We start from the raw sequence: 20,476 nt of genomic DNA on the forward strand, positions 1-20,476 counted from the left end.
CAGGACCTCCAACCAACGCTATACACCAGATACATCGACGACATTTTCTTCCTATGGACCCACGGCGAAGAATCACTGAAGAGACTACACGATAACATCAACAAGTTCCATCCCACCATCAAACTCACCATGGACTACTCCTCAGAATTGGTTTCTTTCTTGGACACACAAATCTCCATCAAAGACGGGCACCTCAGCACCTCACTCTACCGCAAGCCCACGGACAACCTCACGATGCTCCACTTTTCCAGCTTCCACCCCAACCACGTCAAAGAGGCCATCCCCTATGGACAGGCCCTACGAATACACAGGATCTGCTCAGACGAGGAGGAACGCGATGGACACCTACAGACGCTGAAAGACGCCCTCGTAAGAACGGGATATGACGCTCGACTTGTCGATCGACAGTTCCGACGGGCCACAGCGAAGAATCGCATAGACCTCCTCAGAAGACAAACACGGGACGCAACCAACAGAGTACCCTTCGTCGTCCAGTACTTCCCTGGAGCGGAGAAACTACACCATGTTCTCCGCAGCCTTCAACATGTCATCGATGACGACGAACACCTCGCTAAGGCCATCCCCACGCCTCCACTGCTCGCCTTTAAACAGCCACCCAACCTCAAACAGACCATCGTTCGCAGCAAGTTACCCAGTTTTCAGGAGAACAGCGTCCACGACACCACACAACCCTGCCACGGCAACCTCTGCAAGACTTGCCAGATCATCGACACGGATACCACCATCACACCAGAGGACACCACCCACCAGGTACATGGTTCATACTCCTGTGACTCGGCCAACGTTGTTTACCTCATACGTTGCAGGAAAGGATGCCCCGGAGCATGGTACATTGGCGAGACCATGCAGACGCTGCGACAACGGATGAACGGACACCGCGCAACAACCACCAAACAGGAGGGTTCCCTCCCAGTCGGGGAACACTTTAGCAGTCAAGGACATTCAGCCACCGATCTTCGGGTAAGCGTTCTCCAAGGCGGCCTTCGAGACACACGACAACGCAAAATCGTCGAGCAGAAGTTGATAGCCAAGTTCCGCACCCATGAGGACGGCCTCAACCGGGATCTTGGGTTCATGTCACGCTACACGTAACCCCACCAGCAAAAAAGGGGAAAAAATTTATATGTTTTTTAAAATTCTCTCTCTCTCTCTCTGCCATTTTGAGTTTCTTTCTGCCTGCCTGTGTAAAAGACACAATGTATATCGAGTGTACTGGGACGTGCTGTTTGAATAACAACGACACCTTTTGATTGGTGTGATCCTGTCCCAACATCGTATAAGATATGCGATTTGAGAACCTTTTCATTCATTCATCTGACGAAGGAGATAATCTCCGAAAGCTTGTGATTTTAAAATAAATTTGTTGGACTATAACCTGGTGTTGTAAGATTCCTTACATTTGTCCACCCCAGTCCATCACCGGCATCTCCACATCATGGTTACTTCAAGAGGACAAGGTGACGTTTAGCAGGAGTTTAACAGGCCAGCTAATACAAGGTGGTTTTAGGTTTGCAGCCTAACAGGCGTGAAATCAGGAATCTAGGAAAGTCGAGTGCGAATACTTGTAGAAGGGTCAGAGTACGAAGGGAAAGGGCACGATGCAGAAAATAGGGAAATACAAGCCAAAAAGAAAAATAAATCACTCTGGAAGGCAGATACACTGGAAAAGAATTGAAAATCACTAAAGTGGAGTGGAAGATTATGTAAACAAACTGAAGGGAAAAAATTGAATGGAAAATTAAAGTAAGGGAGGAAGCGTTATTGGAAATTTGCAGGGGGACAGGGGGAGGCAGACCCTTCTAGGACATCAATTCTAATCCAAATGTAATTCGATCTTTCTACTTATTATGAAATAGCCTTGAAACATCCCGAAATTGTTTTTTTTTGCACACGCACCGCCAATTTCACCCAAAGCTTTGCATTTCTCCCCCTGACGTTTATTTCAGCACGGCTCAATCTGTCCTCATTTAAACTCGGAGCAAGAAGTCAATTCCATAGGTTCGGCGGAACAGGTCAAACAGACCCATCCTAAAAATAAACTAGATCCTCCAATCAGAAAAGATAAAGGTTGAGCGAAAGAGGGTAGATTATTGCAGAAGGATTCATCTTTTTTTTAAAGTTAACAACAAGAACCAAAGCAAAGTTCATCGGAAAGTTAAAAGTTAAAAGGAGAACTTTCAGGTGAGGACAGTTAGTGTGCGCGGCGAAGGAGTTAGTTCGGATCCAGGACAGGTGTGTTGGAGATGGATCGGATCTCTCAGATAATCCCCAACAGTTCAAAACTTACATTCGTGAATAAGAACACGGAAAAAACTCATTTGGTGCCGGATAAAAGCATTGTATGTTCCTTGACTCCGGAAAGGTAAGATGCACAATTTTAACCGAGTACCATCCTATTGGTGACTCACTCGAGGGACAAGTTTCTGTAGTGAGTGTGAGCGGCTGTTTGTACGGGTGGCTGGATTCGACTGTATTCACCGAGACCTTTCTCTATACACTTCACTTCAAAAGTTAGTCAGTACGAACTGTCACATCTCTGCGGGGGTCTGTCTTGTACTTTAATTGACGTTTTCTTGGCCAGTGCATCAAACAGGCCTCACTGGGAGATATACATCAGCAAATGCTTTTCATTTGACGTTTGATAAAATAAGAGGACAGAGCTAAAAAGTAGACACATCGGTAAGAAAAAGCACAATTAAAACTGACGTTAGTCGTGTGCAGAAAGTTGAACCCTGCAACCCCCGAGCAAGCTAGACGCAATAAGATCCGATATATTAATGAATAACGTTGGGGGAGGAGGGTGTGCAGCGTCTGCAAAAGCTTAAAGGGTCATTCAAATTGGGCTTTCCTCCGAGGGAGAGATTTTGTAGTGAGTGCAGAGCTGACTATGCCCGCCCACCGCACCCAGTGCTAGTTCGTGGTGGGTCCTGGAGTTGGGCTCAGCACGCCACTTGTTTTCAGGACTTGAGGCTAACGCTGCCAGCTTTGCGCCCGAATGCGTTTCTCGTTAACCTAAATGCAGCCCGATGAAGTGACCGAATAAATTGACAATAACAGCAGCCCCGCACACCGGGCAGGATCCAGGTACTGAGCAAGAGGACCACTCGCCCTTCAGTTGGACTGGTGCTGAAACCAAGTCACCAAAGTCTCGGCACAAACCACCCGATTCAAGGGTCTTCTAAAGGCTTGGAGGAATACATACACATGGAAACGAATACATATGGAGGAATACATACACATGGAAACGAATAGATCGTCCCAATTTACTGGTGCCTTTTCAGTCTGATTTATACTGCAGGTAGCTGAAGTGTTGGTTCCAGCCAGACAAGCAATTTCAGGTCCAGTCATAAATGTGTATTCAATTATTTATTCTCTTTGCATCGATTTTTAAATACTGAAATAATTGACCTTTTATGTTTCTTTTTATCCCAGGGATTACAAATAAATGTATTGATTTTACACTATCTTACCGCTGGTGTGAAATTGATGAGATACCCCTGACGTGGTCCACGCCTCATTTTAATATAACTGGAACCTCGACTGTAACTAAACAAAAGCCATTGATTCTCGAGCTTCTCCTCCAACTAACCATTTGAATTAAGAGACACGAACTAGATAGACACCGATAGTAACGTGCAAATACTGAAATATTACCAAGTATTGCAAAAATGTTGTTTCCTACCGTACTTATGTGAAAAGGCAGCGAAGCAGAAAATAGGAGTAAAAAAACATTATTACTTCCTACTTTATTTTGCGCGAGAGAAAATATCATCTGTTCAGTTTGCCCGCGAGACTGAAAGTTTTGCAAACTGTTGTCGATGAATTTAATGAATGAAACCAACACTTAGAAAAGTAACTGAATGTCATGTGGGAAGATTTACTTCGCCAGTTGCAGATAAGTTGAATGAAGGTGACTCTACAGATTTTCTTTTGGTCAGCCGGTGTCTGATGTGATGCAGAAATCCATCATATTTAAGTGTCTCCAAACCAAACTACTGAGAAAACCACTTAAATAAAGTTTCCATTTTTCTGAGGGGCGATGTTGCGTGCCCTCCCTGCTGGGTGCCTCACTTTCCGGGGTACGTATTGGAAAGTTGGGTGCACACTATTCATGATTTTCCAACATTTCTGGTCGGGGGCAACGTGTGCCTGAATTCTGATACGTGCTCCCAGTGGATGAGACTTCCTGCTGGGAGAGTGAACTCATAAAATGACCCCCAGAATGTACACTGTTTCAGCGCAGGGACACATTACTTTATCTAAGCACAAAAAATTTAGGTGCATACTGGCAAGAACTAAAGCCTAGGGACCTCCGGCTTTTTGTAAGCATACTGCTGGAGTTTAACCAGCTAAAGCACAGTTTACCAACGTAGAGCATTGGTAAAATTCCTTGTCCAGCTAGGACTACCCTACCAGTTGGGGCATTGATTTTCAGGATTAATTTGAGCTAGTTGGAAAGAATCCAACCCCCTCTCCCTCCCAGTTACAATTCTACTTTCAAGTTAATCAATGAACCAGGTGGTTGGTAAATCATTGGGCCAGAAATCGCTCGTGAAATAATGGAGGAGCTCAACGGTTTTTAGTGGTGAATTGAAGGAGCAACTTCCTGCATTTGTACGTGCGCAGTAAAACGTGGAAATTGTGAACTTGCTCCTAGTGGTTCTCCAGCGATATGACAGCTTCGAATTAAAGGGCCATCGCACGCTTCAATCAGAGAAATCATTGAAAAAGTGGCAAGTTGCTTATCTGCCCAGCTAGAAACATAGAAATATAGAAAATAGGAGCAGGAGTAGGCCATTCGGCCCTTCGAGCCTGCTCCACCATTCAGTACGATCATGGCTGATCCTCTATCTTAATAGCATATTCCTGCTCTCTCCCCATACCCCTTGATGCCTTTTGTGTCTAGAAATCTATCTAGCTCCTTCTTAAGTATATTCAGTGACTTGGCCTCCACAGCCTTCTGTGGTAGGGAATTCCACAGGTTCACCACCCTGAGTGAAGAAATTTCTCCTCATCTCAGTCCTAAATATCCTATCCCTTGTCCTGAGACTGTGCCCCTTGTTCTGAACCCCCCCCCCACTCAGGGGAAATATCCTCCCTGCATCCAGTCTGTCTAGCCCTGTCAGAATTTTATACGTTACAATGAGATCCCCTCTCATTCTTCTAAACTCGAGTGAATACAGGCCGAGTCGACCCAATCTCTCCTCATACGATAGTCCTGCCATCCCAGGAATCAGTCTGGTGAAACTTTGCTGCACTCCCTCTATGGGAAGTATATCCTTTCTTAGGTAAGGAGACCAAAACTGCACACAATACTCCAGGTGTGGTCTCACCAAGGCCCTGTATAATTGCAGTAAGACATCCTTGCTCCTGTACTCAAATCCTCTTGCAATGAAGGCCAACATACCATTTGCCTTCCTAACTGCTTGCTGCACCTGCAAGTTTGCTTTCAGTGACTGGTGTACAAGGACACCCAGGTCCCTTTGTACATCAACATTTCCCAATCTATCACCATTTAAATAATACACCGCCTTTCTGTTTTTCCTTCCGAAGTGGATAACTTCACATTTTTCCACGTTATACTACATCTGCCATGTATTTGCCCACTCACTCAATTTGTCTAAATCGCCTTGAAGCCTCTTTGGATCCTCCTCACAACTCACAATCCCACCTAGTTTTGTGTCGTCAACAAACTTGGAAATATCACATTTGGTTCCCTCATCCAAATCATTGATATGTATTGTGAATAGCTGGGGCCCAAGCACTGATCCCTGCGGTACCCCACTAGTCACTGCCTGCCACCCGGAAAAAGAACCATTTATTCCTACTCTCTGTTTACTGCCTGTTAACCAATTTTCAATCCATGCCAGTATATTACTGCCAATCCCATGTCCTTTAATTTTGCACACTAACTTCTTATGCAGGACTTTATCAAAGGCCTTCTGAAAATCCAAATAAACTAAATCCACTGGTTCTCCCTTATCTATTCTACCAGTTACATCCTAAAAAACTCCAGTAGGTTTGTCAGCCATGATTTTCCTTTCATAAATCCATATTTACTTTGTCTAATCCCATTGATATTTTCTAAGTGTCCTGTTATCACATACTTTAGAACAGACTCTAGCATTTTCCCTACTACTGATGTTAGGCTAACCGGCTTGTAGTTCCCTGTTTTCTCTCCCTCCTTTTTTAAATAGTGGGGTTACATTATCCACCCTCCAATCTGTAAGAACTGTTCCAGAGTATATAGACTTTTGGAAGATGACAACCAATGCATCTACTATCTCCATGGCTACCTCTTTTAGTACTCTGGGATGCAGATTGTCAGGCCCTGGGAATGTATTGACTTTCAGTCCCATTAATTTCTCCAGCACTTTTTTTTTACTAATACTAATTTCCTTTAATTCCTCCTTCTCACTAGTCCCTTGGTTCCCTAGCATTTCTGGGAAGACAGAACCAAAGTATTTATTTAATTGCTCTGCCATTTCCTTGTTCCCCATCATAAATTCTCCCATTTCTGACGGTAAGGGACCTACATTTGTCTTCACTAATCTTTTTCTTTTTACATACTTGTAGAAGCTTTTACAGTCCGCTTTTATGTTCCTTGCAAGTTTACTCTCATTCTCTATTTTTCCCCTCTTAATCAATCTCTTGGTCCTTTTTTGCTGAATTCTAAACTGCTGCCAATCCTCAGGCTTGTTACTTTTTCTGGCAACTTTATATGACTCCTCTTTGGATCTAATACTATCCTTAATTTCTTTTGCTAGCCATGGTTGAGCAGCTTTTCCTTTTGTGTTTTTGCACCAGAAAGGAATGTATAACTGTTGCAATTCATGCATTCGTTCCTTAAATGTTAACCATTGCCTATCCACCGTCATGCCATTTAATGAAGCTTCCCAATCTATCATAGCCAACTGCCTCTACATACCTTCATAGTTTCCTTTGTTTAGATACAGGACCCTAGTTTCAGATTGGACTACTTCACTTTCCATCTTAATGAAGAATTCTATCATGTTATGGTCACTCTTCCCTAAAGGACCCCGCACAACAAGATTATTAATTAACCCCTTCTCATTGCACAATACCAAATCTAGGGTAGCCTGTTCCCTAGTTGGCTCCTCAATGTACTGGTCTAAAAAACCATCTCGTACACACTCCAGGAATTCATCCTCCACAGTATTATTGCTAATTTGGTTTGGCCAATCTACATGTAGATTAAAGTCACCCATGATTACTGTAGTACCCTTGTTACGTGCATCTCTAATTTCCTGTTTGATCCCATCCCCTACATTACCACTACTGTTTGGACGCCGATAGACAATTCCCACTGGTGTTTTCTGCCCCTTGCTGCTTCTTAACTCCACCCAGACTGATCCTACATCTTGATTTTCTGAGCCAATATCCTTTCTCACTATTGCTCTGATTTCATCCTTTACTAACAATGCCACCCCACCTCCTTTTCGTTTTTGCCTGTCCTTCTTAAATATCGAATACCCTTGGATATTCAGTTCCCAGCCTTGGTCGCCCTGCAGCCATGTCTCTGTAATTGCAATTATATCGTATCCGTTTACATCTATTTGCGTTGTTAATTCGTCTACCTTATTACGAATGCTTCGTGCATTCAGATACATTGCCTTTAGATTTGTCTTTTTAAAATTTTTAGACATCTTAACATTTGTCTTATTACCATTTTTTCTTACCTGGACCCTATTTGTTAGTGCACTCTTTTGTTTGTACACTCTGTCCCTTCCTGACACAATCTGGTTATCCTTACCCCAATCACTTTCCTGCACTGCTTCCTTGTCTTTTCTCTTTCGCATTCTAGATTTCTCTATACCGGGACCCTCCATTCAGGTATGCTTAAAAATACCAGGTCTAAACTAAGTTTTAAAAGTGCGGTTAGTTTTAATGACTGCCAAACAATTAAAAATTAACTTTAAAAAATGCGGAGTCTCATATTGCTCCTTATTTTATTAGTTTTTGGTCATTTAAAAAAAATTAAAATAAATTTTTTTTTTTCACTTTTCCCTTCTGTCTCTTTAATTTAATTCAATTATTTCTTTGGCTTTTTATTAAAAAAAATCAAATTTTTCATTTCCAATGACATCCAGAATACTAACTTTAAATGAATGAAGTCTGCTGGCCTGCTTGAGCAATGCAGCCTGAATCTGTGGGCGCGACTTCTCTTCCTGACAGATTTTGTGGTCTTCTCCTCACAGACGTTTCCAGCCGTGTGGCAACTCGTGCTGCTCAGAGGCTGGGTTGATAGCACACATTTTGTTTAAAGTTCAAATTCAAGCAATTGGACGCCACAGAGCCCGCAGTAAGTATTTTCGTTAATTAAATTCGCAGGAGATGCGGTGAGCGTTGCCTCACCCGGTCTGCGCAATTTCTGGCTCATTAATTATGCTGTAGAGTATTACAGACTTGCAAGGCTCAGGTATTGGATTATGGAGTCAGACATGGATGATTGAATTGGTTCCAAATTTCCATCAGGCAAACTTGGCGAACAGGTCGCACTAGGCCCAAACTGATCCCAAATAAATCTGATTATCTCCAGGTTAGACGCGGCCTAGGGGGGTGGTCGCTCTGGCTGGCTGCCCCCTCCGTGGTTTTGTCCACGCCCGGGTGGCCCTGGAGAAGGAGTATGTGGTGTCTGCTAGTACACTTGAGGCCTTCCGGGACCGGTGGGCACACTGCAGGGATTGGAGTGCTTGGTCGATACTGGAATCAACTGGACCTGTGGATGGCCTCTTTGGCCAGGCCCAGGAGCAGAGCCATTAGGAGGTCCTCTGACTTGCCCACTCTCCTCCGCACCAGATGGCCAAAGATCAGGAGTGTGGGACTGAAGTGCAGACAAAAATTGAGGAGCAGCCTCTTAGGAGAATTGTGTGAGATGTGGGTTTTCCCAGTATCTCCAGTTTCCTGTTTGATTACCTTTTTCCACTTTGAGGTGATTAGAAAAGGGTACAGTCTTTGCCAAAGGGAAAAGTCTTTGCCAAATAGCGTACATCAAAAAAATACTGGTAAGTAAAATTAATTTGATATGTTTCCTTTCATTGGTATGATTTGAGTGTTTATTATTTGTGCCTTTCTAAAAAGGGGGCATTTTTGTTAGATTTCTTTTATTTGGGTTGATCACACTGCGGCAACCCAGTGTCTCCTAATGGTTAATTTAGAAAAAAAACATACAACTCTTCTGGCTCTCTAAAGATAGACTCAACCTACAGCATCAAAGATGTTTCTTGGTCAACGTTATTAATGAATTCTATCCCTCAATAGAGTGTGAATAGCAGCTTCTTGGCTATCTGTTGAGTTGTTTGTTTTGAAGCAATTAACTTATAAATGCTGGCAATGATGTCATTGAGGGAAACTATCTAAACTAAATGGTTGCCATGGAGTTCCGGGTGTCTCCAGACAGCTTGGTATATTTTTTCCTCCAGATATCAAGACAAAATAACACTAAAAAAAAATACAACTACCTGAAGCCAATCTTTATATTAGTCTTTCTAAGCAGCAGCAACAAAAAATAGTAACAGTACAAATAGTACTGCTTGAAGCATAACGGAACTATGCTTCTGTAGCATTATCATAGTAGGCACTGAACCCTGGATGTATGACTGTCTACCCAGTCTCCAAGTAATGTTGTGTAGCAGCTGTTTTCCCAAGCATCAGAGTGCCTTTTCAGTCTGGCAGATGGACCTAGACAGAACAATTTACATAATACCCACCTGGATGTTCTAGACATCCAAGTCCGGTCATGATCCTGTTTAATTCAGGTACGGGGTTTTGTCAAAGAGACATGCATGACATATGGCTAACTCCCTCTCCAGGGTACTGAGTGATAGACTCCAGTCTATACTGACCTTTCTGGAAAATGAATCCCTAGAATAAGAATGACTAACATAGAGACAATGAGGGTGAAATTGAAGTAAATGGAATGGAAAACTGTGCAGCGTTGTATAATGGATGGCCAATCAGCTAACGCCCGTCTTGTGCTCCCACAAAAGTTGAATTTCACCCCCAATAGCAGCTACTAAAGTTCAGCTCAGACAACTTGCACTTTTCGTTGTTGCATGGTGTATCACACAATGGGGGTAATTTAACAAAATCGCACTCCCAGCAAGGAGGCTTGGCCATTGGGAGTGCATTTCAAGAATTCAGGTCGGTGTGCATCCACTATGATTTTCCATCCATTAATTTTGGTGTTTGGAAAATTGTAGGAAGCGCATGTCTGAATTCTGATATTCATTCCTGGCAGAGGAGGCTCTGCCCCTGGAGTGCATTCGTAATATATTACCTAATGTCTCATTAGATTATTGTCCTGGAAATCTACAGAAGAGTCCAACGAAGTGAAACACTGAAAAGAAATAAATCAGTCAGTTTTTTGTTGGAAATTGTAAACTTGCAATTATTAGGGTCTAAAAATAAAGAAATAAACCTAATGTAAGAGATCCTTGGTTCACTGCATTTATGTCAGACTTATGTCTTAAATTAAAATAAGTGACCTCCTTTATCATTTTGCAGTAGAAGATTCTTACTTTCACAATTGAGGTAATTTAGTTTTCATGAACTGCAATCATCAGTCAACAAAAGTAAACAATATTCAATTAAAGTTTTTATTATTGTGCCGAGTAAGTGTGATAATAGGTTTTCTGTGGAACTTTGTGTTAGAATGACAATGATCTTCTTGTTTGAAACCATCAATACAGTCTTTGAAGAATCAAAGTACAACATTGTTGGCTGGGGGGAATCACCCTTCATTAGCATGCATGTTTTAAAGCTTTCGCTTAATCAGGCACAGTTAAGTTTCTGATCTGGTCCCATTTTTATTGGAAGTCCAATGCCGAGCAAATAGGCACCAGCACCAACTACTTAATCCAGGCCCTCGTGTAAGGTGCCATGGCAAAAAAATTAGCCTGCTATGAGGTTAAACATCTCTCTGCAGCACTGCACAATGTGCCAGTGTAGGCCAAAGCCTTCCTTCCCTGCAACTATTTCTCCTTTTTCTACAAATTCACCTCCCAGTTTGGGTCTGGGTATTGTACATAAGCCAAAGGAAGTCCTTTTGTTGCATGCCTAGAAGTGGTGAAGCATGAAGGAGCACTGCTTGGACATATATTTTATACACCACAAGCTTAGGCTGTACTGTAACTTAACTACTAGACCTCTCTTTGCTCCTTCTCAGTGCAATCCCAAAGAACAGGAAAAGTTGGCATCCACCAGAAACTCCAGAAACTGATCAGAATCAACAATTGGGATAGGTGCTCCTTGTATCTCTCAGTCAATAACTCTTGAGATGATCAGAGACACAATTCTGCACTTAGGGACACCCGCCATTGTATTCTACTTGTTAGGCCACTGGTCAAGATGATGAATGGAGTGCACTAAACTACACATGAACCTGCAACGACATAACATCAGTGCAATTATTTGAGAAATGCCTGGACCTGAAACTGTTGCTTATTATGCAATCCAATACATCATTGGTGAAGACATTGAATAGGATGGCTGACAGTAGACAATCTTGCCTCACTGCTATTCCAAGAGAAACAAGGGGAGATTTTCCTCTTTTGCACTTTGGCATTAAACAACTGCCTTGGCAAAACCCATAGAAAAAACTTGGCAGGAAGGATCACATGCCTGTGATAGAACTCATCCCACTCTCTGTCCATTAATTTAAATGGATGGAAATTCGGACAGATTCTGTTATGCGTCAATATTTAATGCCCCAATGCAAAAGAGAACAGTCTATCCCAAAGGTTCAGTGAGTCTCCCATTTACCTCTACACAGATAACAACAACTTGCATTTATATAGCGCCTTTAACATAGTAAAATGTCCCAAGTCGCTTCACATGAGGGTAATCAGACAAGAAATGACACTGAGCCAAAGAAGGAGATATTAGGGCAGGTGACTAAAAGCTTGGTCAGAGAGGCAGGTTTTAAAGAGCATCTTAAAGGAGTGAGAGGTGGAGAGGGTTAGGGTGGGAATTCTAGAGCTTAGGGCCTAGACAGCTGAAGGCACAGCCTCCAATGATGGGGTGAAGGAAGTGGGGGATACACAAGAGGCCTGAGTTGCAGGAACACAGAGTTCTCGGAGGGTTGTAGGGCTGAAGGAGGTTACCGAGATGGGAAGGGGCGAGGCCATGGAGGGATTTGAACACGAAGATGATCATTGCTGGACCAGGAGCCAATGTAGGTCAGCAAGCACAGGGGTGTTGGGTGAATGAGACTCGGTGTGTAAGGATATGGGCAGCAGAGTTTTGGATGAGCTCAAGTTTATGAAGGGTGGCAGATGGGAGACCGGCCAGGAACAGTCGAGACTGGAGGTAACAAAAGAATAGATGAAGCTTTCAGCAGAAGATGGGCTGAGGCAGGGGCCGAGATGGGTGATGTTACGGAGGTGGAAGTAGGCAATCTTTGTGATGGAGAGGTTATGGGGTCAGAAGTTCAATTCAGGGTCAAATAGGACGCCGAGGTTGTGCACAAGGGAATCACTTAGAAGGAGTGATGTTAGATTTCAAACATCTGAAACAAAACACAAACACAAAAGACTACATCATGCCAATGTAAGCTAACAACATCCACATACTACATGATAGAAGAAATAAATGCACAACCTTTGATTGTGCTGAGTAATTAAGGCATTGTAAAGTCAGTGGAAAGTAAAATTAGTTGGGGTGTAAAATGGACAGCCGATCCAATCCTGTCAGTTTCCCGCTAGGGGCTTAGGTTATAATTCCCCCTCTCTCCAATGATTTTTAACAATTTTTTCCAAATTTAACCAGGATATCTGGGGTTTTCCTGATTTTTTTCTTGGTTTTTGACTACAAATAGAACCTGAAAAAACCCAGAGAGTACCTGGATTTTTATATCAGGAACATAAACTGATTTTAATGATGTTTAGACATTTCTCATCAAGCTCTCCTCATTAAAGAGTAGAAATTGTTGTTCGGTACAAACATGCCACTACTTGAGACCGATTTTCAACCCAGCGGGTGTTAACGAAGTGGTGTCAAAATGAGGTCGGTCGATATACCGCCCCATTAATGCTGAACTCCAGCCGCCATTTTTAATCCCTTGGGCGGGCAAAGCGCCCACCTGTTTCAGGCGGTAAGTGCAAATCAGAATTCTATGACATAGTTAGGACCCCGATTATGATTTTCAGAGACACATGGGCACCGTGCATGCTCTGCTCATGTATCCTGGCTTTGAGCAGCCTAACCTGCAGTCCCAAAAAGGCCAAGGACGTCAATTTAAAGGCGGAATTTTAAATGCCCGCTTTCGGCTGAAACCGGGTGGTACATGAGTTACAGTCACTTATTGCTCTTTTTCCACCTTGCAGTTAACAAAGCCAAATGGCGGAGGTGCACACCTAACTCAGGCAGGAGCCAAATTAATTTATACTAATTGGGGTTCTACTACTTAGATTGGACCCTGAAGACCCCTTCCGTGTTCCTGAAACCCTCTCAAACCCCCAATCTCCGCACCATACCCTGCCCCCGCCCCGCGCCACGACAACGTAACTTTGCTGCCATCCAATATTGCTCCAGCCCAAACCCAGCGAGCCACCTCTGGATGTTCGATTGGGACAGCAGCTCGCCAGCTCCATTTAAATAAGGCTCGGCCATAAAAATGAATCGGGCCTCCCACTGTACCTCCCAGATGGTTTACTCTCTTGTTCCACCAGCCGACCACTTGGGAGTTATAATTCCCCCATAGCATTGACCAAGCATTTCGAGGCTTGCTCGAAAATTAAGTCAGGCAGCCAATGGGTGGGCCTTGCTCTTTTTGAAATTTTCCTTTGTCAATGCCCCGTTTTCCAGCATAAATGGGGTGGTAGGCCTATATGAAAATTGGCCCCCGGTGTGATCGTATTACGATGACAGCTGGAAAGTTCTGAACCTTTACAATCTCAGCTGCAGCTGAAGTTGCCATGGTGACGAGTCGGGTTCAGCTCTCGTGAGGATTCTTTCACTCTTCTACAATCTATTTCAAAATCCATTTTGAGCTCAGGCCTCAATTAAATCTCACAGGAGATCTGCACACCCCATAAGGGCATCCTGCTGCAGCTCACCATCTTTGGACTCGTGCATTATCAGACACTGCAAACACTACACCTGCCTGTAAATAGGTCCTGGGAGGGGCACACGAACGTGGAGTGGGATAAGCCCAGGACGGGCAACGACCTGCAATATTTATATGGAGCTAGGAAGAGGACTTCTCCTCCTGGTTCCATAAAAATATAACTGAGAAACCTTTTCGGGCTGTTTTTTGGAGCAGCCTTGAGGATAGGTGACTAAAAGCTTGGTCAGAGAGGCAGGTTTTAAAGAGCGTCTTAAAGGAGTGAGAGGTGGAGAGGTTTAGGGTGGGAATTCTAGAGCTTAAAGCCTAGACAGCTGAAGGCACAGTCTTCAATGGTGGGGTGAAGGAAGTGGGAGATACACAAGAGGCCTGAGTTGCAGGAACACAGAATTCTTGGAGGGTTGTAGGGCTGGAGGAGGTTACCGAGATAGGAAGGGGCGAGGCCATGGAGGGATTTGAACACGAAGATGATCATTGCCAGACCTGGAGCCAATGTAGGTCAGCAAGCACAGGGGTGTTGGGTGAATGAGACTCTGTGTGTAAGGATATGGGCAGCAGAGTTTTGGATGAGCTCAAGTTTATGAAAGGTGGCAGATGGGAGACCGGCCAGGAATAGTCGAGACTGGAGGTAACAAAAGAATAGATGAAGCTTTCAGCAGAAGATGGGTTGAGGCAGGGGCCGAGATGGGTGATGTTACGGAGGTGGAAGTAGGCAATCTTTGTGATGGAGAGGTTATGGGGTCAGAAGTTCAATTCAGGGTCAAATAGGACGCCGAGGTTGTGCACAAGGGAATCACTTAGAAGGAGTGATGTTAGATTTCAAACATCTGAAACAAAACACAAGCACAAAAGACTACATCATGCCAATGTAAGCTAACAACATCCGCATACTATATGATAGAGGAAATAAATGCACAACCTTTGATTGTGCTGAGTAATCAAGGCATTTTAAAGTCAGTGGAAAGTAAAATTAGTTGGGGTGTAAAATGGCCGACCGATCCAATCCTGTCAGTTTCCTGGACCAGTGGGTGGGGCGTGAGATGCATGCTGTAAGTTGCATGCCCCGCCCATTGGCCCCTGCGTGGAGCAGCCAATCCAGCCCGCTTCAAAGTGACCACCGCAGGCCATTCCAAAAGACCGGCCCTGGAGTTATTTTAATTTTATTTTTGTGAGGCTAGGAGGAGCAGGAGTGTTCCTACAGGCCACACAAAATACTCGGGCCTGCTGTCGGTCCATCCCATCGCCCCTCCCCCTCTGATGACACCCCCTTCAAACGCCCTGCCCCACCAATCGCCCCTCCCTTCCAAGCCCCTACTCCCTCCAATTGCCCCCTCCCCTCCGAACACCCCACCCCTCTGATCGCCCCACCCCCTCCGATCGCCCCTCCCCCTCTGATGACACCCCCTTCGAACGCCCTCCCCCTCTGATCGCCTCTCCCCTCCAAGCCCCTACTCCCTCCAATAGCCCCCACTCCTCCGAACACCCCACCATTCTGATCGCCCCACCCCATCCGATCGCCCCTCCCCCTCCACTTGCCCCTCCACCTCCTGCGATCGCACGCCCCCTCCATTGCTCCTCCTCCTCCGTTCGCCCCTCCCCTCCAATTGCCCTTCCCCTTCCGATTGCCTGTCCCCCTCCAATGGCCCCCCTCCAATTGTCCCTCACCCTCCACTTGCCCCTCCCCCTCCGATCACCCCTTCGATCACCCCTCCCCGCCAATGGCCCCTCCCCCTCCACTTGCCCCTCCCCCTCCCATTGCCCCTCCCTCCATTTGCCCTTCTCCCTCGATCACCCCTCCCCCTCCGATTGCCCCTGCCTTCCTATTGCGCCCCCTCCAATCTCCCCTCCCCTCAATTGTTTCTCCCACTCTGTTCGCCCCTCCCCTCCAATGGCCCCTCCCCCTCTGATTGCCCCTCCCCCTCCAATGGCCCCTCCCCTCCGATTGTCCCTCCCCCCATTCACCCCTCCCCCTCCGATCGCCGATCTCTCCCCCCACCCCTCCCCAGGATCGGACACTTGGCCGGTTTCATCCCCTCCCACCGGCGAGGTGCCTCCGAGCGCGAATTTGGCCCCTGTAGCTGGCCGGCTGCGTCGCTAATGAGGCGCGAGCACCAGGCGGGCGGGTTCGGGCCTGGCGCTGGTGCGAGCGGGCGGCCGGCGCGATCCTAACCCCTGCTGCCCGCCCGCCCGATCAGCACAGCAGCTGAAACCGGCGGTAGCAGCGCCAGCGAGTACCTGAGGTTCGTCTCTCAGCAGTGTGGCGACCCTCAGAGCTCGAGTGTTAGTAATAAACTGACAGATGTCCGCCCTGACCTAATTCACTGTCAATCTGTGCCCTTCTACAGCTCATCCTTTCAACAGACAAATCTGGAAGTGGAGATGAACCTCCCCCTTGAGACTGTCAGCGAAACCAGCGGGGTTTTCCATTGCCACTACAATAAAAAGGCTCATGAACAGAAGCGCATAGAGCAACACCAAGCTAAGAGGAGACTTTGGATAGCTTCGGTCATCTGTGTAATATTTATGATCGGAGAGCTGATTGGTGAGTACATGGGGCATTTAGTAACCCTGGGATGAATAATGGGGCAGTAATGAGAAATTCGAAAAAGGGGGCGCGAAGTCGGCCATGTGGCCGCTCTGCTCCGCCCGCCCACTCGTGACGACACGAGGTCAGAATCAAATTTCGGTTCGGTCCTCCGCCATGCTGCTCCGCATGCGATCGCAGCCTAATTGAAGGTACTTACGTGTGCTTCCGGGTTTCCCGTTCCAGACCTGCGCAGCGGGCGCACTGCACACCCACATCAGGGACGACCCGCTGCAGCTCGCCGGTTCCGGACAGCGCAAAATTGAACGGTCCAGAGGCTGACCTGGCCAGCGGGTAGGTAGGTAGGTAGGTTGAGGGGCGACGGGGTTACCAATCACCTAGGAGAGGGGGGAGCCCAGAGTGGCAGCGGCCGACATTATTCTTGTCAAGCCACAAAAGCACTCCTGGCCACACAAAGTTAATTTTTTACTTAACTTTTTGGGGCCTTTTCTTCTCCGCCAGGTATAACTATGCGGAACATACACAGTGCCTGCTCCCCCATCTGTATCTGAATTTTTGTAACCAGCATAGGACTCCTATTTGCATACTTAAAGAGCCTTATGCCTGTTTCAGGCAGACAGGCTGTTCTTCCATTTAGAGGCATGCCTGAATATCACATTAGGTGGGTTTGGTCGTCAAAGGAGCAACCAATTTGTTCCCCCCCCACCCCCGATCTTCAAGTGCAGTCTGTTTTTCAGGTACCAAACAAACGGCCATGAGTTGCATTTATTCCCCAGTGAAGGATAACTGAATAATGTATGTACAAATTTACCATTGGGGGACCTATGCCACGATGTTTCCATGTGCTGTTCGTGGTGTAATAAGTCAATATATGTTCCTGTAGAAGGGCACAGATTGATAGTGAATTGGGTCAGAGTGGACGTCTGTCAGTTTATTTCGAACACTTGAGCTGAAATCAAAATTGTATATATTAACCTTAAAATTCTCTATTTTTCAACTAATTTATCATGGTTGGAAAAATTGTTTTGTGTAGAACATAAGAACATAAAGGGCCCGATATTAAGAGGGAGGCAGGTTGGCAGCGGGGGGGTCGACTGGGCACGTGGTTAACGCGCCCAGTGAAATCGGGATGCTCCGCATGCGATCGCAGCCTAAGTGAAGGTACTTACGCGTGCTTCCGGGTTTCCCGTTCCAGACTTGTGCAGCGGGGGCACTGCGCACCCGCATCACAGGCTGTCAGCAGGAGGAGCCCTATTTAAAGGGGCAGTCCTCCAATGCTCCTCCTGCAGCAAAGAACCATTTTGGGAGCATGGAGCAGGCCAGAGGCAAGGCTGCTCCAAGGTTCTCTGACTCCTCACTCCAGGTGCTGCTCGATGGGGTGAGGAGTAGGAGGGAAAATTTTTTTCCATCTGATGGGAGGAGGTTGCCTCCCTCTGCCACCATGTGCGACCGCAGTGACTGCGGAGGTCGATTCCTCAGAGGACCTGCTGGCCTCTGAGGGTGCATCGTCACATCTGAGCCAGCCATCCACCAGCGCAGATACACACACCTCGGTGGGTCCCCGTCCACAGTTAGTTGGAGTTGCACATGGTGAGTCACCACGCACATGTGAGCACGAGCAGACCCTGGTGGCAGGGAAAACCGTGGAGAGTCCGCGTCGGTGGGAGCACTCTTCTCCAGGCTCTGCTCAGCTGGACACAGATGCTGAACCCTGGGGGCCAGCCATGAAAAGGAGAGTCATCGAGGGCCAGCAGCACATTGCCGAGGTACTGGAACAGGTGCCACGAGCAATCTCCACAATCGCGCAGAGGATAGAGGAGTCCAACTCCTGCAGGAGTAGAATGATGGCACAGGTACAGGAGGGTACCTCCGAGATACTGTCACAGGGACGTGAAGGCATCTCTGAGATAGTGTCGCAGGTAGGTGCGGGAATGTCTGCGATGGAGGAAAGGCTAGACTCCCTCGAGCTTCAAGCACGGCTCAACAACGAGTCCATTCAGGCCCTGACAATGGCCATTCGGATTCAGGGTGAGCAACATTCTGCCGCCTTAAACAGGCTGACAGATACATTACAACTGGCCTTCCAAGGCTTTACACAAATCCTACAAACTGTCGTCCAGCAGGGTGGAAGGAGTGATGCGGGCCTGGGCCAGGAGAGAGATGATAGTGAATGGGGACATGGAAGTGGGGATGCTACTCAAAGCGCTTCCACATCTCACCCATTGCCCCCCTCTCAACCAGTACCCGCAATGCTGCCTCCTCTCCAGGTGGCCCAGTTTGCCCCTGCACAGGTGCAGGTGGAGCAGTCTTTGGAGGGGCCCTCACGGGCACCGAAACCCAGAGGGCGTCCGCGCAAAGCATCTCATCGGTCAGGGCATGGACAAGAGCAATCTGCCACTACTTCTGCTGAAGCCACAGAGGTAACACCACGTAAGGGTTCCCGTAAACGTAAGGCTAAGGTTTTGTGAGCACAAAGGGGATGCACAATGGTGTATGACAGAATGTCATGTTTTTGATTTACTTTTGTTTGTTTTACAAAGCACATTAAAATTTGTTATCACCACTACTGACACATCTTTGCAAATCTTGTCTGGTTTGTGCAATAATTCCCTTTCCTGAGGATCACCATGAAGACCCACACCTGATGCCACCCGTTGTGTCACTGCAGAGTGGTGTAGGTGTATTTGCAGGGATCTTTTGTGCAGACGACTGAGAGTCGCCGGCGATGTCCCCGGTGGCACCCTGGAAGGATCTGGAGGAGAAGTTGTTGAGGGCAGTGGTGACTTTGATAGTGACAGGTAAGAAGATGGTGCTCGGGCTAACCGGGAGCAGCTCGGCATCAAGGAGGCTGCAGATGTCCATGGCTACATGTTGAGTGACTCTGAGCCTCCGTGTGCACTGCTCCTCAGAGAGGTCCAGGAAACTGAGCCTCGGTCTGTAGACCCTGTGGCGAGGGTAGTGCCCTCTGCAACGCATCTCTCTCTGCGGTTGCCCTCCCTCCTGCAGTGCAGGTGGATGTGTCACAGCACTGTGTTTTGGAGCTCCACGTGTCAGAGGTGGATGGCGTGGCCGGCGAGGCTGGTGATGCTGTTCGTCCTCCGAGAGGGTCATGACTGCAGCTACGGCGCCCCCCATCCGGAAGATGTACGTTTGAGGGGGTCCGCAAGGTGGGTAAATGTGTCTGGACACCGGGGTAAGTGTGCAAGTTGGTGAATTTTATTGTTAGGAAGAGGGTGGTGGAGGCCAAACTTTGTCCAAAGTGACAGAGTGGCCTCCTGTAATGAGTGAGGGTCTCCCCCCACCTGTCAAATGGACCTTTGCAGCTGCCACAGGCTGGTGGCTGCAACACGTCCATTTCAACTGGGAGTGTTTCCCCCTGAAAATCCCACCCCTCCTAAAATATCCTCCCAATCAGGTCTGCAAACGAACTGAACTATCAAAATAATTGCCTTAAGTGGGATCCCACCAGCTTTAATTGCCGGTGGGAGTCTCGCATGCGGGGGCTGCGTGCGCATCTAAGCGCGTCATTGGGGAACCCGGAAGTGGGCGGGTTGGAGCTGGGCTCCAGACCCGCCCCGGGAATCCCAAATTTTCGGATCCCCCCCCGCCACAAACGCACCTGCTTGGCCATCCTAAAATCAATCCCAAAAAGTCAGGGATGAGACAAAGCTATTCAGCCCATCAAAACTCACCCCTCCACAACATTAACTCTCCACTGAGGCATTTAATTGTCTATTATATATTAAATCTGGAATGTACAGTACATGAGCGCCACACTTTAGGAAGGATATGAAGGCCTTAGAGAGGGTGCAGAAAAGATTTAC

At 46.7% G+C, this 20,476-nt stretch overlaps 1 protein-coding gene across 5 annotated transcripts in view; it reads left to right on the forward strand.

The window, feature by feature from the left end:
* Positions 1–1,984: 1,984 nt before the first annotated feature.
* Positions 1,985–20,476, forward strand: part of LOC137317492 (proton-coupled zinc antiporter SLC30A8-like) — a 43,468-nt gene continuing 24,976 nt past the window's right edge. Inside the window, exons 1-2 of one of the 5 annotated variants that reach the window (XM_067980810.1) lie at positions 1,985–2,383; positions 16,453–16,649. In XM_067980810.1, coding sequence (XP_067836911.1) covers positions 2,265–2,383; positions 16,453–16,649 — 316 coding nt within the window. In that variant the 5' untranslated portion in view covers positions 1,985–2,264. The other 4 variants (XM_067980814.1, XM_067980811.1, XM_067980813.1 and 1 more) reach the window with 4 other exon arrangements.

This window comes from Heptranchias perlo, chromosome 3 (genome assembly GCF_035084215.1).
Source record: "Heptranchias perlo isolate sHepPer1 chromosome 3, sHepPer1.hap1, whole genome shotgun sequence".
NCBI classification, from domain to species: domain Eukaryota; kingdom Metazoa; phylum Chordata; class Chondrichthyes; order Hexanchiformes; family Hexanchidae; genus Heptranchias; species Heptranchias perlo.